The sequence below is a fragment of the Vicugna pacos genome, chromosome 14 (assembly GCF_048564905.1).
Source record: "Vicugna pacos chromosome 14, VicPac4, whole genome shotgun sequence".
In the NCBI taxonomy this organism is placed as follows: Eukaryota; Metazoa; Chordata; class Mammalia; order Artiodactyla; family Camelidae; genus Vicugna; species Vicugna pacos.
The window spans coordinates 71,044,115-71,059,368 of NC_133000.1; the positions used below are offsets into that span (position 1 = coordinate 71,044,115).

General features: G+C 49.8%; 1 protein-coding gene across 1 annotated transcript in view; it reads left to right on the forward strand.

Annotated features, from left to right (window-relative positions):
- Window positions 1–15,254, forward strand: part of MYO16 (myosin XVI) — a 440,032-nt gene that overhangs the window by 347,323 nt on the left and 77,455 nt on the right. Inside the window, exon 29 of the mRNA XM_072976531.1 lies at window positions 7,678–7,777. Coding sequence (XP_072832632.1) covers window positions 7,678–7,777 — 100 coding nt within the window. The remainder of the gene's footprint in view (window positions 1–7,677; window positions 7,778–15,254) is intronic.

The window sequence follows — 15,254 nt, forward strand, 5'->3', positions numbered from 1 at the left end:
AACTCAGTCTTGCCTGGTGGGCTGAGCAGTGGGCCAGAGACTGTCATGGTGTTCATGTGAAGACTCTTCTCCCCTCGGCAGAGTCACACGCAGATCCCGATGAGACTGGGGAGCTGAGTGTTAGTCCCAGTAGACGTGAAAATTAACTCGAGACCAAATTCCAGGTCTGAACACTCCAGGAGACCCGAAAGCCACTGCAAAACATAGCTAACATCCCCCTCCCATTCTTCCTGTAAATGTACAGGGGGAGGTCGTGGGGACTGGAGAGCAGAGGTGGTGAACCCCCTGGAAACGGTATCAGGCTGACGAGCTCCAAGCAGAGGGTCCAGCAGGTGCAAGGCGGGTGGGGAGGGTGGAAGCGGTTTGACTGGCTGGATGCGGAGGACCGGTGGGGAGCTGGTGGGAGATGGGGTGGGGCGATGGGCAGGTGCACATGGTAAAGCTCTATGTGGGATGGGAGCAGCTCAGGTTTTGTTCTGCAGTGTGAGCCTGGGGGAGGCCCCACAGAGCCCACCCACCACCGGCAGACGGCGCGGGGGCTGGCAACTGGACAGACCCGCCAGCCTAGGTGGGATGTCCAAACCTTAGAGTTATGGAAGGAGAGAAAGAACGGGCATGCTTAGAGAACACAATAGATTTGGGGGTGAATAAGACGATTTTTTGACAATTTTATCTCTTTGCTTGAACATCCTTCCCTTTAAGAGGAAACAGAAGTGATCCTCTTTCACTGAGAAGCACTTCTGCAAATCCTCCGCCTGGTCTCATTTCCCCTCACGCCCTGCCCACCCCACGGTGAAATCGGTTCCCTTCCTCTCCAAGCCCACTTGTGCTCCTTTTCCTGCATCCCTCACTGTTTCTGTGATGTATGTCAGTCCCGTTGCTAGGCAGCTGTTACGCTCAGCCCACCACTCAGCGCTCTGAATGCTGGAAATTAGCCCCAGAGAGCTAGAAAATCACGCCTCGCACCTGCACTGCGTTTACTGTGAGCGCAGGAACATGAGGGCGCGGTGACAATCCGGGCAAGCTTGTAGAACCGTGAAACGCATCCCTGTTTAACCGCGGCCCGACGGCTGCTTGTGTGGCCTGCGTGTCGGAAAGAGAGACCACGCAGGACCCTACCTAGGCCGTGGGTCCAGAAGAAGCGGTGCCCTCATCCTGTGAGAGCTGAGCGTCCGCGGACAAGGTCACCCGGAGGAAAACAGAAACGCACAAAAACAAGCACGAACAGAGCGTAGGACCTGCGTGCGTCTGCAAGCCGGCCTATGGAGTCTGTGCGTTCTTCCTTGCCTCTGGAAAGCAAAGCATCCCAGAACTTGGCTTGACTCCACTTGGCCCTCAAGCCCTTGACCTCTCCTTTTACGTGTGTCCTGAAGGACCAGACCCAGTCCTCGCACTTCTCCACCATCTGCTAATGTCTCGATGCCACAGGATTCCGGTTTCTTCAGGGCGTTGTCTAGAGTCCCCAGTCACAACTCCAGCAGCCCCTTCCCCGTGTGACACACTTCAACCCCTCCACACTGCCTACCACACCTCCAGCCCTGCCTTCCCTGGCTGCTCGGAAATCGCACAGTCCCAGCCCCGCCTGCCCGCCCCCCTCACCGGCCATCTCCCTCCACCATCCTCCCTCCACTGAGAGCTCCCTGGCGCCCCACTGTCTTCCTCCTGTGGATGATCCAGGCCTTCCTCAAGGATAAGGAGGTTCTCGGTTCTCCTCCAACATTCTTTTGTTGTCCCAACTAAATAAGACATAATAAGACAAATGCCATGAGGTCTTGAAATAAGGAAACCACGTCTTTTCTAAGATATAATTTTGGCCAAGAAATGTCATGTTGTATGTTTGATCATACGCAGCGAAATCAAAATGCATTGGTGACCAGTGCATTTCTTAGCAGAGTATATTTTTTTTTGCAGCACTTAAAAAAATTTTTTATTGGAGTATACTTAGTTTACAATGTCATGTCGATTTCTGGTTTACAGCGTAGTGATTCAGATTTATATATATATTCCTTTTCATGTTCTTTTTCATTATAAGTTACTGTAACACATTGAATACAGGTCCATGTGCTGTACAGTATAAACTTGTTGTTTACTATTTTCATATACAGTATTGAGTATCTGCAAATCTCGAACTCCCAATTTTAACAGAGTATCTTGCTCGTAATAGGTCCTCAAAGAATATTTGCTGAACAGAATTGAATTTTAAGGGGTTACGGGACTAAAACTTTCACAGCAGAATTTTCCTTGAGAATGGAGGAAATATTCAGCAAACAGAAGCAATTTCAGAGACACCTGAGTTTTTTAAGCATTCGCTTGATACACACACCCTGCATCTTCCTAAGGCGACGACTACAATTTCGTGACAGTCAGTTGAGTCACTGCAGTGTTTACCCTGATGTCTACAGTCACTGCATAAGCTCTTTTTTTTTCATGTCTAGGACCACAAAGTTCTTCTTAAAAGTAGATGGAAGAACCGCCTTAGACGAGAGAAATGCTGATTTCAGCTCTTCCCTTAGGTTCTGCGTTACATTTCTTAATTGTTAGCATTTCTCTGCTACCTCAGCGTCAATCTGTTCCTCTTAGAATACGGGGACCCCAGAATGAAAATGAGCAGTGGTGTGGTTCTGCCCCTTAGAATCTTGTAAAGTATGGTCATGTCCGTTATCATTTCACTGTCATCTTCTCGATCCTGTGAGTCCACAGGGAGTCGGCGTCCTTGAATCCTTGATGGGGAAGCAGAACTTGACGAGCAGGATATGTGCGCTGCGGTTTTCAGTAGCTGTGGCAGAGCCTGCTGTGGGAGCCCACGCTTACGCGTCGGCAGTTCAGGATGGAGGCTGGCGGTGGGGGAGGCTGGAAGCTGTCAGAGACACGTTCACAAGGCAAATGGAGCATCCAGCCCGGGTTTCAGTTTCAGCCCCAAGAGAACGCCGAGCGTTCAGCCCTGCGACAGTAACAGACCCAGCTTCCTGAGCGGTCAGCACGTCCTGTCCGGTCGGGCAGGCGGACGCGACGCAGAAGCACCTGACCGCCGCCGGGCTGCTGGCCCAGGGAGGCAGGGAGCCGCGTTCGGGGCTGTCGGCTGGCGCTGGGCCCACTCCTCTTTGAGGAGTTTCTCTGTGCCTCCTCCTCTTCGGTTCTCAGTGGCACTGATGCCTTCCGCTTGTTTATGCGGCACTGGTCCCGGGAAATCACTAAGCTCCCCAGTCTGCTCCAGCTCAGTGAGTGTCAGCTCATCCTCCTGCCTCCTGGGCCTAAGAACTTGGGGTCGTCCTCTCTTCCCCTCACATACACATCCTGGCGCCTGTTGGGTCTGCCTCCAGTCTGGACAGAGTTACAGCCAGTTCCTACCGCTCCCATGGCCTCCCTCCGGGGCTGTGGGCGGGGTCTCCAGATAGCCTCCCCGCCGCCTGCTTGTTCCCTGGGCCCCCTCGCAGCCTGGCAGCTCCGACGATTCTGTGAATGTCAAGTGATGTGACTTGTCTACTCAAACCCTCGCTCCCTCTCCAGGACTCTCAGAGTCACAGCCGAAGTCACTGGAGTCCCCTGCGGGACCCCTGTCCTCACCCCGTGTGGCTGCTTTGTGGATCCGACCCCTCCACCTTCCCTCTCACCTGCCTGCCAACCGCATTTGCCCCTCCCTGCCTCCAGCAGGCATGCGATGCCCCACCCTGGGCTTCTGCACCTGCTGTGCCCTGGGTTCTGAGCCCTGTTCCCCAGAGAGCGCCACCTCCCTTTCCTCCCCAGCTGACACCCGCCGGCCCCAAAACCTTGCCTGCTCTGTGTGTCTCCCTCTCTCTCCTCATATCTGACATCCCTCCTCATCTGCGTGTCTGTCTGTCTCCATCCTAGGCTCTAAGGACCTTAGTCTGTTTCATTCCTCCCGCATTCCCGGTGGATATTTTGTGCTCAGTCAGCATTAGTTGATGGATGGAATGAGCCCAATGAATGAGCCACAGGACCTTGATTCTGGACGTGGACCGGATCCCAGTCATGCCCCTCATCCAAACCAGGATGAGACAAGAGGGGGTCTGCTGGAGGAGTTAACACTGACTTCTTACCATCGGCTGGCTGACCTGCGACGCAGGGCAGGTGTCAGCCTGGTGTAGGGACCTCCAGTGGGCCCAGGTGGCCTCCTCTTGGACCATGGAGGCCAGAAGGGTGGAGGAATGAGACCTCCGTCTCCAATCCCACCCGTGCTCAGGACATACGTGCAGTGCCGGGCTCAGGCTGGTTACCACCGTGAGGTTTCAGTGCGGTCGTGTGTCAGTGCAGTGATAGACCAGTGACACCGCGGATAGATGCCACTCACATCCCCAAAGGCAGATGTTTTTAATTACACTGAGACAGAGTACCTTGCCCTGCCTGAGATGACGTTTTTGTCTTTTCAGTTGAAATGTCAGAATTATACCATTTTAGGTGTCAAAAGAACAATATAAAATGGGGGGGGGGGAGCCCCAAGCGTTCAGATTTTTATTCTGACTTGTTAATGCCGTATTCAGATACTTGAATTATGTCAGCTCAGTTCTCAGTGATAATTAGCCAAGTTCCAGAATGAGACGATTATAAAAGAATAAAGAGATCATTTGAGTGATTTCACTTCATTGTGTGACTCTGGGCAAATGGTAGAAACGCGCTGATTTTCCTGACTGCCTGAATGAGCCTGTGTCATTATGAGTTCTAGTTCGCTGCTGAGGAGGGGCCCAGTCACCCAGAGGTCAGGGCCCGAGTTGTGTCCTCTCTGCCTGTCCCATCTGCCGGGGGTGACCGTCGGGTTTGCCGTGTCGGTCTTTCACGCCGTCTCATCCTGTTTTCACTCTGGAGCCACGTGGGGCCGGGGGCTCCCTCCGTCCTGCCGAGACTGCCGCAGTGCTGCTGGAGACGTTGCCCTGGAGTCGGGTGGCCCCGGGTTCGAGTCCAGCTCAACCACTGCAGCCGTCCGTGTCAGGCTCCTAGGGCTGCCCTCACGAGGCACCCCAAACTGGGGGAGCTTCCAGCAAAGGAAACGGGCTCTCTCACAGTTCTAGAGGCCAGAAATCCAAAATCAGGGTGTCACCAGGGCCACACCCCTCTGAGGCTGGGTGGAACCCTGCCTGGCCTCTTCCCAGCTACGGGTGGTGGCCAGCAATCCGTGCACCTGTGTCACTCCAATCTCTGCACCTGCATCTCTCCAGTCTCTGCCTCCCCATGTGTCTCTGTCTGTACGTGGCGTTTCCTCTTCTTATAAGGACACTTGTCCTGCTGGTTTGGGGCCCACCCTAATGACCTCATCTTAACTGCATTACATCTTCCAGGACTCTGTTTCCAAACAAGGTCACACTCACTTATGCTTTGGGGGAGAGACGCAGTTCCACGTCATCTCTGTGTGAACTTGGGCAGGTGACTTCACTTCTGTGACGACCAGCTCTCTCACTATCAGAAGAGATCCTCTGGACCCCCTGCATCCTCCAGGAATGATGCAACGTGACCTATGAAAATACCCTTGCTCTCATTCAGTGCTCAGAAGATGTCACCCCATCCTCCACTCCCCCAGCCCAGTCCTCGGCCTTTCATCATTTTATCACACTTTCCCCGTACACAGGCAAGCTAGCAGGTGCAAAGATGGCCCCGTATCCTTGGGAACCTCACACACTCTGAGGATGGATAAGAATTAAACTCATGTTCGTAATGCAGCATCTGACTTGTGTCCTGTCCTGAGAAGCACACCGGGGCAGGACTGAGAGGGGAGAATTACCCGCCAGGTGTCTTGCCTAGGGCCTTGTGGGAAATTTGCTGTGGAGTTGGAAGCTGAAGCTGGGTTTGGATCCCCAGTCCAGTTTCTTTCCAATTCAGACACATTGTGCAGTTATCAGTTACTGCCATTGAACCCCTCTGACGTTACAGTGCATCATCCCGGCTTGCCCAGTGATGCTCCGATGTGAAGCACCAGCATCTCCTTGGGGTGCTCACAACCTTTCAGGTGGTCCCTCCACTGCCCTCGGCACACCTTACTCCTAGTTCTCGTCCACACCCACACTCCATTATACCTTCTTCCTCTGCTCTGTTCCACCCCGGAAATACCCTTTCTCCTCTGCAGCAACCACAGTAGAACCAGTTAAAAAAGAAAACAAACAAAAAAAAAACATGCCAACTTAAGTGCCTGCTGGGTAGAAAACCACATTCTTGCTTTTTATCAAAAAAAAAAAAAATCACTGAACACTTCCATCATCCGCAGATCGTTTCAGACCATTCCGTGTGATCAAAATGACGAACAAGGGTTTTCACAGCCTTGCCTCTGGCACGACAATTTCACGTTCTGCCTCCGGAGCTGACTATTTTACTCCTTCCTGCACCCTGACCTGATAACACGAGCAAAAATCTGTGTATGAGAAGGAAGGGAGGTTGCTGATGCTGGTGTATTTATTTTGTCCAACTCACGGCTGGTGAGATTCTAACAATTCTCAATCCAGGACAGATAACAGAGTGAGTTTTCGGTGGCGATGCTAAAAGGATTTTAGAGAAGGAATGAATGTCTACTGCTGAAAAAGTCAAATGAGTCTATTTTCTCCGTATTTATGGGACATGCCAGACCCACGGTTCCCGCTGCACTGCCCTGTGCTGGGCACCTCATTTCACCACTGCTCTTGTAGAAATGAAGGAGCGGTGTGTCCGCGGGGGATGCACCCGTCCTCCCAGCGCCCGGTGGGCAGAGAGTGGAGGCAACACACCTCCTTCCTTAGTGGCCCTCGGGAAACAAAGGACTCGTTTTAGAAGATGCCAGGTTTGCTGCAACAATCTTAGATGAAAAGCTGAGACTTATCCAGAAAATAACAGAAAACTTCGGTGGTTTAATTTTTGGCACTGAGTTCCCAGGGCAGCCCAGAGTGAGGACCATAAACACACAGCGCAACCAGGAGCAGCAACCCAGCGCTTCCTCCTTTCTCCTGTCTCTCTCCTCCCCTCCTCCCCCTCCCCCCTCCTCCTTCCTCTAACCAACGCAGTTTTGCTTACAGGTTGGGTTAGATGCGCTAAGTGCAAAGGGAAATTTCACAAAGATTTTTTTAATGGATCACATAATTTTGAAAGGCATTTTTTTAGAAACCCAGAAGAAACCTTTGCATAGCCATGAATTTCAGCCAGGGAGTGAAATGTAATTATTCAGAGGAACCTTCCCAAAACTAGAATGTCCTACTGAAAGATTTAAAATACTCAGAATCTACCCTGTAGGGGAGGAGCTACTCTGTCTCCCACCGACACACCCTTGTGGGCGTTTGGGGCACCCCTTTACTGCAGATTCTAACTACGTCTAGACTCACTCTCAAATGCTAATAAAGAAAGTGGGAACACCTTAAAAGGTGTGGTTCAAGAGTATTCTAAAAATTTAAATGAAAAGTAATTGGTTTTTCTTCTCATCAGACTTTCTTTCGATAATTTGCATCACTCTGTGGTCACACTAAGCACACATGAAAGGACTGAAAAATACATTGGACTCCCTTTTGTAATCATTTTCCATGTGAAGCCTAAGGGCTGCCTCACAGCTGTCCAATGTGAAACGCACAATGAACGGAGTTTGAGGGGCTCACAGGGCTCGGTCAAAAGGGGAGAGAACTGAAGAGACAGGGTAACAAAGGCATCCTGTTGAAGACAATCATTTTCTTGGCCGATCCAGTCACTGCTTTCCTGTCCCCGCGCTCTCTGCAGGTATAAGCCGGTGGCCGAGACCCTCCCAGGCGCCGAGATGCTGTCCCCCGAGGAGAGATGCCGGCTCGCCCTCCAGCGGTGCAAGTTACAAGGCTGGCAGGTTGGTGACCCCCGAGCTCCTCCCAGAGCAGTTTAGGGTTTTCTGTGTGTGGGCTGAGTCATCGCAGGGAACCAGCAGAGTCTCCCCTGAAAAAACCAGTCGCTGTGATGTGTTTGGCAAGGCGAGGTGCTCATGCACTCCTGGTAACACAGCAGTCCTTCTGATTCGCTGGTCTCAGCAGCAAACACAGGGACCCAGGGGCTCTGTTTAGGGCGGGGGTTCTAAAGCCCTTCCGTTTGCCCCCATCTTAGACCCCCACGATGACACTGAGGCTTTCTGGAGTGTCTCAAAGGTAGCAGAAGTCAGAGGAGTCAAGTCAGGGGACCGAGCCTTGGTTTCTTGGCTCTTCCGGGAGTCCTCCGAGTTTTCTGTAAGACCCGGGCCTCCCAGGCGCCCCAGGTCCTGTTTGGGCTCCTTTGTCCTGTTTCTCTTTGCCCTGCTTCTCACCCACTGCGCACTGGAAGTGTCACTGCCCCTCCAACCTCAGTCAATGGCCAGAGCTCCCTAACTGTAAATGTCTGACTGCGATCCGTCACCCTTGTGGCTGGTGGGGTCGCCAGGCTTCCAGGAGGACGGAGTCATAGGAGACTGAATAGCGGGAGACGCCTCCCCGGAAACACGAGGGCTCAGTCAGTCCGGACTTGGTTTAATCCCTTAAGAACCTAGAATGCCAGCGTGACCAGTGTGAGGAAGGGGAATTTGAAACGTAAAAGAACCAAGAAGCAAATGTCAGCACAGCCTGGGAAACGGACAGCCATCCACGACACGAGAGATCACTGGAAGCTTCGAGCTCTGGAGCATCTGAAAGCACACAGGTGGCGAAGAGCGTGGTGCTCATGGCTTTGGCAAAGCGTCACAATCACTAGACAGCAGACATAAGTCCCAGTTTTTTAAAACGTAATAATGAGACGGCATCTACAAGCGAAAAAGTTGCTAACTGACGAGGCCAAAAACAAGCGCCACACTTCAGACGTGACGTCAGCAGGAGGCTCTGAATTACCGACGTGTCTGAAAGCAGTCCAGGGGAGGCAGAGCAGGGGGAGTATCCGGACTGACACTGACGCCTGCATCCGTCTATGACGAGGAACTAAGAACCTAGAATTTTAGCATCAGTGAGTCATGGTTTAATTGTCTGTGCCGCCCAGTCTCTGCCTTTATTACCTTTTCCCTTGTTCTTTCCTTTTTTTTTTTAAACTAATAATGGAGCTGAACTTTAAATAGCGGTCTGAAGGAGGGCGCTCACAGTCTGTAACAGTCATGGATGCACATCCGTGCCAAAGGACTGGATAAAAAAGGAGGAGGAAGGAGGAATCACTAGCAGAGGATGATGTCAGCGCACTGCTCTGGAGTCGATGGCATAGGATGTGGGGTTCTAGAACGCAGTCGTTCGACAAGCCGTAGGCAGCTGAAGTCATTTCAGCTGAGTCACTGTCGGAACTTTTAAGTCAGTATTCGAAGAGTTGTGGTTCGTGAATATATATAACACTAAGATTTTCTCAGTGCATTTTCTTCTTTAGAAAATACTCACAGACAAGAAAGATTTATCAAACGCTGAGAAAGAAGCTTGAGTTGTCGAGGAAAAGTGAGGGACTCTGGAACAATTCTTCCACTAAAAGAATGCCTGGCAGTAGCCACAGTGCCTGGCCGCCCGTCAGTCCCCCGACTCACCTGTGCAGGGTGCGGGGTCAGACGTGGGGGGGCTGGGAGGCAAAGCAGCGCACCTCACAGCCTCCATGCCGCCCGCGTGCCTGTGTGCACGAGGTCCCTTGAAGTTGCAGCTGAGGACGGTGTTACACTGAAACACACATGGGGACTGAAAAAGTGCATCAAAATAAGAATTGGGGAAGAGCTCCCATTTCATTACACTAGTTCATTTTCCCTCCCTTTTTCCCTCCCCAAAGGAGGCAAAAAATACGAGACAAAGTGAAAAAAAAGAAGTCTTCATTTTGATGATAGTGTTTGCTTACACGATCGGTACTGAGTAGTCAGGAAAACCTGCTTTCTCCAGCTTCTTTCTTCAGCTTCTTCAAGATGAAACCTTTCATGTCCTTTATGCTATAAGACAAATCATTGGCTTCATGGAAATACAGCTTATTCATATTTCATTTTTGTGCTAGTCAGACGGCAAATGAATTTTTAAAAAACCATTTATTTCTGACCCAGAAAAGCCAGACTCCTTTGTTTCAAAAGCAAAGCTACTCTGTGAAATGGGTTGAAAGTTGCAGGAAGAGTTGCCACCCCTCCTGTGGGAGGGTCCTCAGGACAAGGAGGAGATGGGAGCTATGTGAAGCAGGAGCAAGGTCCTGGTGGATGGTCCTCCGACGCGCAGCGTGGTTCTCAGACTGCCAAGAGGCACAACGCACGTTTCTGTGAAGCAGCCAGTGTTCATCCTTTGACTCTGAATGGTTCGCACAAGATGGATTGGAATTCTTTTCCATAGTTTTTAGGAGCCTTGCCAGAACCTACAGAGCTTGGAGTCACCTTTTGCTGTGTGAATCTGCATAGATTGTTAGCTCGAAATTCAGTTCCCTTTCCTAAAAATGGGGTCCGTTCACTGTGGCCCTGATGGGCCTTGGAGATCTCTGGAGGCTCCTTTCTCCCTCCTGGTCACCGATCAGAGCCAGCACAGGGAGCCTCCGATCGTCAGCGCCAGGGTTCCAGCTCTATCTTCCTTGTTCTTTCACAGGTTATAGCAATTCTGTACGTGGAGGCAAACATTGGGGTTTCCTCCTGCTTCCGATGAGGCTGGGGACCTCCCCCCTCCAGTGCTGTGCACGTGTTTAACGGTCCACGCGAGCTGTCTGTTTATGTGGTCATGGGTTTCAGTCAGTGCGTGAAGCTCTGCAATTTCCAATATCTCATAAATGATGATTCTTTTCATCCTTGGAATCTGTTACAACTATTCAGAGGGTTTTTTTTTTTTGCTTTATTCAAGTTAAACCTAATGACAACTCCGTGTGGAAAAAGCAAGGTGGACAGGTGAGCAGTAATGACCTCATTTCAGGTGTAAGAAAATAGAATCTTAGAGATCAGCCTACCATTGGAAATACGCCGTGTGGCTAACACTTCTCTTTGGCGGGAAGGCCACTGTGCTGAGACCGGACCTCGTCTCCTACACTGTGTTCTCCCCAACACCTCGCCTCGACCTGCATTCTTTCGCGTGGCTGTCCTCGGAAGTCCTCCCGCGTGGCTGTCCTCGGAAGTCCTTCCGCTCAGACTGCAGGGTTTGAAGGGCCGAGGTCACGCATCATGAGCTTTGATCAAAGGCATGGGCAGGCTCCTCCGTGAGCCGGAGCAGATTGCTTCCCGTCGCTACTGTCTTCTGTGTGTTTCTGATGCCCCTGTAGACCGAGGGGAAACCAGCTGGCTGCTTCCCGGCTGGCTGATTCTGGCTGGAAACTTTCCTACTCGGATGGTCAGCCCACCGACCCTTAAAGAGCCGGGGCTCTCAGAGGCTAGGTCCTGACTGCCTCTTGCAAAGAAAAGAAGGTGGAGGAAAGGGAGGAAAGGAAGGAGAGGAGGTGGGATCTAGGGAGGAGATGTTTGACTTTGTTCAGTGTTTACAGTCAGTTCTACTCTGAGAGCCGAGACTTAGGTGCTCCGGGCGTCCAGAGGGAACAGGAGGGGTGGCGACGGCTCATGGTGGAGATGTGCGTCTGGGGGATGCTGGCCCCGGGGCCCCGGCTTGGGTGAAGGCAGGTCAAGAACGGTCACCCTAGACCATTCGGCAGAGCCCCCCCTCGGCTGGCAGCCCCCCCCCATTGGCAGCCCCCCCGCCACTGGCAGCCCCCCCCCCGGCTGGTAGGCCCCCGGCTTTGCCACAGCCGCGCCCCCGCGCTGCCCTCTGCTTGCTCTCACTGCTGACATTGTGCCTCTGATAGAGTTGCCGCCTGTGTCTCCTCCAGCGGCGACAAGCTCATGGCAGGAGGCTGCGTCTGCCCAGTTTCCTGCTCTTTCCCCAGCAGGGGACAGAAGGATGTACAGCAGACGCTCAGTACATGTTTGCCAGGCCAGCAAATCAGTCTTTGTCAATGAAAAACCACCAAGCTACTACATACTTTGTATGGATATGCAGACCTATGTGAACTCTTTTTCATCTGGAGTAAGTCACAAACACCTAACAGTGCTGATACCTGGCGAATGGTGTTCAGATGAGAGTCAAATGGAATTTGAGTTTATATCTGTGTTTAGGAGGTAAATGCATGTGTGCCTTCCTTCTGTAATTAAAAATGACTTCTAAAATATGTAGTAGCCACTACATAAACACAGTTTAAGTGGGATATGGTATAGGGTCAAATTAATTATTTTAAACATTTATGAGGAAACTGTACATCACACTGCCTGAGCTTCCCTGAAGCATTTTGGTTTCCAAATAACAGTTCACCTGTGGTGCATTTCACACCACCGCCCTTACTTCTCAAAGGAATCTGCACACGACTCGAACCAGTAACCACACAGTTCGGCAAACTCACTCGTGCCCTCGCTCCCTTTGCCACGTCTCCACTTTGCCGTGAGGTGGTTTCATTTCGAGGCAAAGTGAATAAAGCGTGATGTAGTGATGGCTGGGAAGGCATCCTGCTCGGTGGTGACTTGTTCCTGTTCACAACGAAATGGCACACTTCGAAAATACAGTGGACTAGTCAGAGCTGTGTCCTCATTTCAGGGCAGAATTTAAGTAAGTTGTTCTAAAAGGAATAGCAGGTCCTTGAAACACTCTGAGTGGACTCTGCGTGCCTTCCGGGACTGTGTTCCTTCTCACCAGATGTATTTTTCTTTATGAAACAAAGAGTCTATTAATTACTTCGTTTGTGGGAAAAAATCCAAGTAGTCTGAAAACAAGTTAAATTAAGCCACTGGTTATTAACCTTCTGCTATTTGGGGCTTTCTGAATTATTCGGGTATTTATTTCTCCAAATAGGTACATTTTTAGTTTAGTCCTGCATTAAGGTACGTTTGAAAATAACCCCTGCAGACTCTGTACATGCTTTTATTGACGTGCAATTGATTTACAACTGCGTTAGTTTCCGGGTGCAGCACAGGGATTTGGTCATATATACATGCATCCTTTTTCCTATTCTTTTCCGTTATAGGTTATTACAAGCTGTTGAATATGGTTCCCTGTGTTCTACAGTAGGACCTTGTTGTTTATCTGTTTGCACAGAGAAGTGTGTATCTGCTCATCGCAGATGCCTAATTTATCCCTCCCCACTTTCCCTTTGGTGACCACACATTTAATAAGCTTTTTCTGCCCTGATTTCCCCTAAGCCATGGAACAGTGACTGGCAGGCATTTAGGCCCATGTGGAACATGCTTGTTTTGCAATGTTATGTCATTTATGTGAAGGGAAATCTTTTGAAACTAATTCTAAGTGGAAAAGTAAATGGTAGAATCTGATTTTCACACGTTTTATAAGAATCAGCTGGCTATAGGAGGATTTCTTCTGTGGAGTTATTCGAATGCTATATTCACGGTAGAGCCATCTGGAGGGCTGACGAGCAGAGAAACAAATCTGCCGGAGCCGGTTCCCGCGACGATGCCCGGGGACCGCTCCCACCCGGGGACCGCTTCCGCCCTGGCACTGGCCGGCCAGGGAGGAGCCAGGGCTGCGGGGCGGGCGGCCCCACCCAGCAAGGCTTTCACAGCAGAACGGTTCACTGTCTTTCCAGACAGGTTTCTAGAACTGTGGGGGTGGGGGCAGCTTTGTGGACAAAGAAGAGTGTCCTTGGGCCCTCGAAGCAGGTGTTCATGACCCCTGTTCCAGGACCTCCTGGAAGGAGAAGTTTAGATGATAACCTTAGCAAGAGTCACGTATCCTTTAACACTGCAAGGATGGGGAGTCAGACGCAGGAAGGCTTCCGGTGACTCATCCAGGATGCTACAGGCAGGAAGTGAGAAATGAAATTAGAACTTTAACTGTATCTCAGCTACCCACGGGATAGGGGTATGATGCTGAGTACTGTGTGTGTGTGAGAGAGAGAGAGAGAGAGAGAGGGAGAAAGGGAGACAGACTCTGAGAGAGATAACCAAAGGCAAAGTCCAAATTTAATGAAATTTATTTTTCCTGTTTGTGTTTATTCATTCACAAAAAGTAATTGCAATAATTATTTTCTTTATCATCATCCTCTAATGTCATTTTCAATTCGATTTCGTTGCTGGTCTTTGAAGGATTCACTCCTCCAGTGCAGAGAATTGCAAGATTAAGATTTTACCATAACATCAAATAAAATCAGTTGGATGAAGGATTTATTATTTCATTAATCTAAAATAGTCCAGTAGGGAAAAGATAATAAAAGTAAGAGCAAGAAACTGTTAAAGTTTGAAGCACCCGCCACTTTCTGTACATTTTCCAGGACAAGACAATTGTATTAGGGCCGTTGGTGCTTATTAGTACAATAAATTAATGGTTTATAGGCTTTGTTTTATTACTCAAGGAGCACTTCGTAAATCAACTGGAAGGTGCAAGCTAGAAAAGAGTCTGTGAAATTACTCCTCTTCTCATACTCCTCCTCTTTCTCTGGCATTATTAACGTTGAAAATAATAAAAATTAGCAATCTGAGAGTATCTCTTGGTACTGTGGGCATGATATCCAGGAATTGCTATATATATACTTATATTTATTTCCTTTTTTCTCTTGTACTAAAGACATATATACACACAGATGTATGAATATAACTTTGTAATAGAAGCACTCCATCTTCATAAGAAACTTGAAAAATAGAGAAAATTAAAGAAGAAAATATAGATCACCCATAATTGAACTACCTAGAGACAGTAGTACTCCAAATGCTCACTCAGTTTTTAAAAAGAACATTTCAGATGTTTGATTCTTGGAAAGTATGTCTCTTTCCCTTTCACCATGAATTTTATTGAGGACAAACAGGACTTCTCTTTTTTCCTTATATATTGTCACACATGTGTGTGTGTTTCACTCTTACTTCCCTTGGGTCTGGGTCATAATAGACACTCAACCAGTGTTTGTTGAATGAATGAATGAATCGACTTCCCACCTGTTACCACACGTTCCTTAGGGACCCACAGTCAAGTCCTGCTGATATGTGTGATGGTTTCTTTTTTAAAGCAATTTTGTGTTTTTCCTCTCAGCTTCATTGAACAAAAGGCCGAGTGTAATATGGCACTCAACAATTGTGATGTGAAAACTGCCTACTCTTAATCCAATTTTCATGCCTTAGAAATCAGTCTGCCTTCCTCCGATTCCAGGTCTGTTGATTGAGCAAGTCAGTAAACGTGTGTTGAGCCCCGTTTTTGTCCTGAAGTCACACGAGGCAGTTGTAAGGTGACGGTAAGGAAGAACGCTGTGTCCTCCAGCACAGGCCTTAGGTCTAGTCAGGGGGTGGGGTGGGGGTGGGCCATAAGTAGTAAACGGATAGTTACAGGTTAGGTTCCTGTAATCCCTCACCTGGAGGGGACCACCGCAGACCCCGTGATGGCCAATCACAGTGTCCCTAGTTCAGGTGG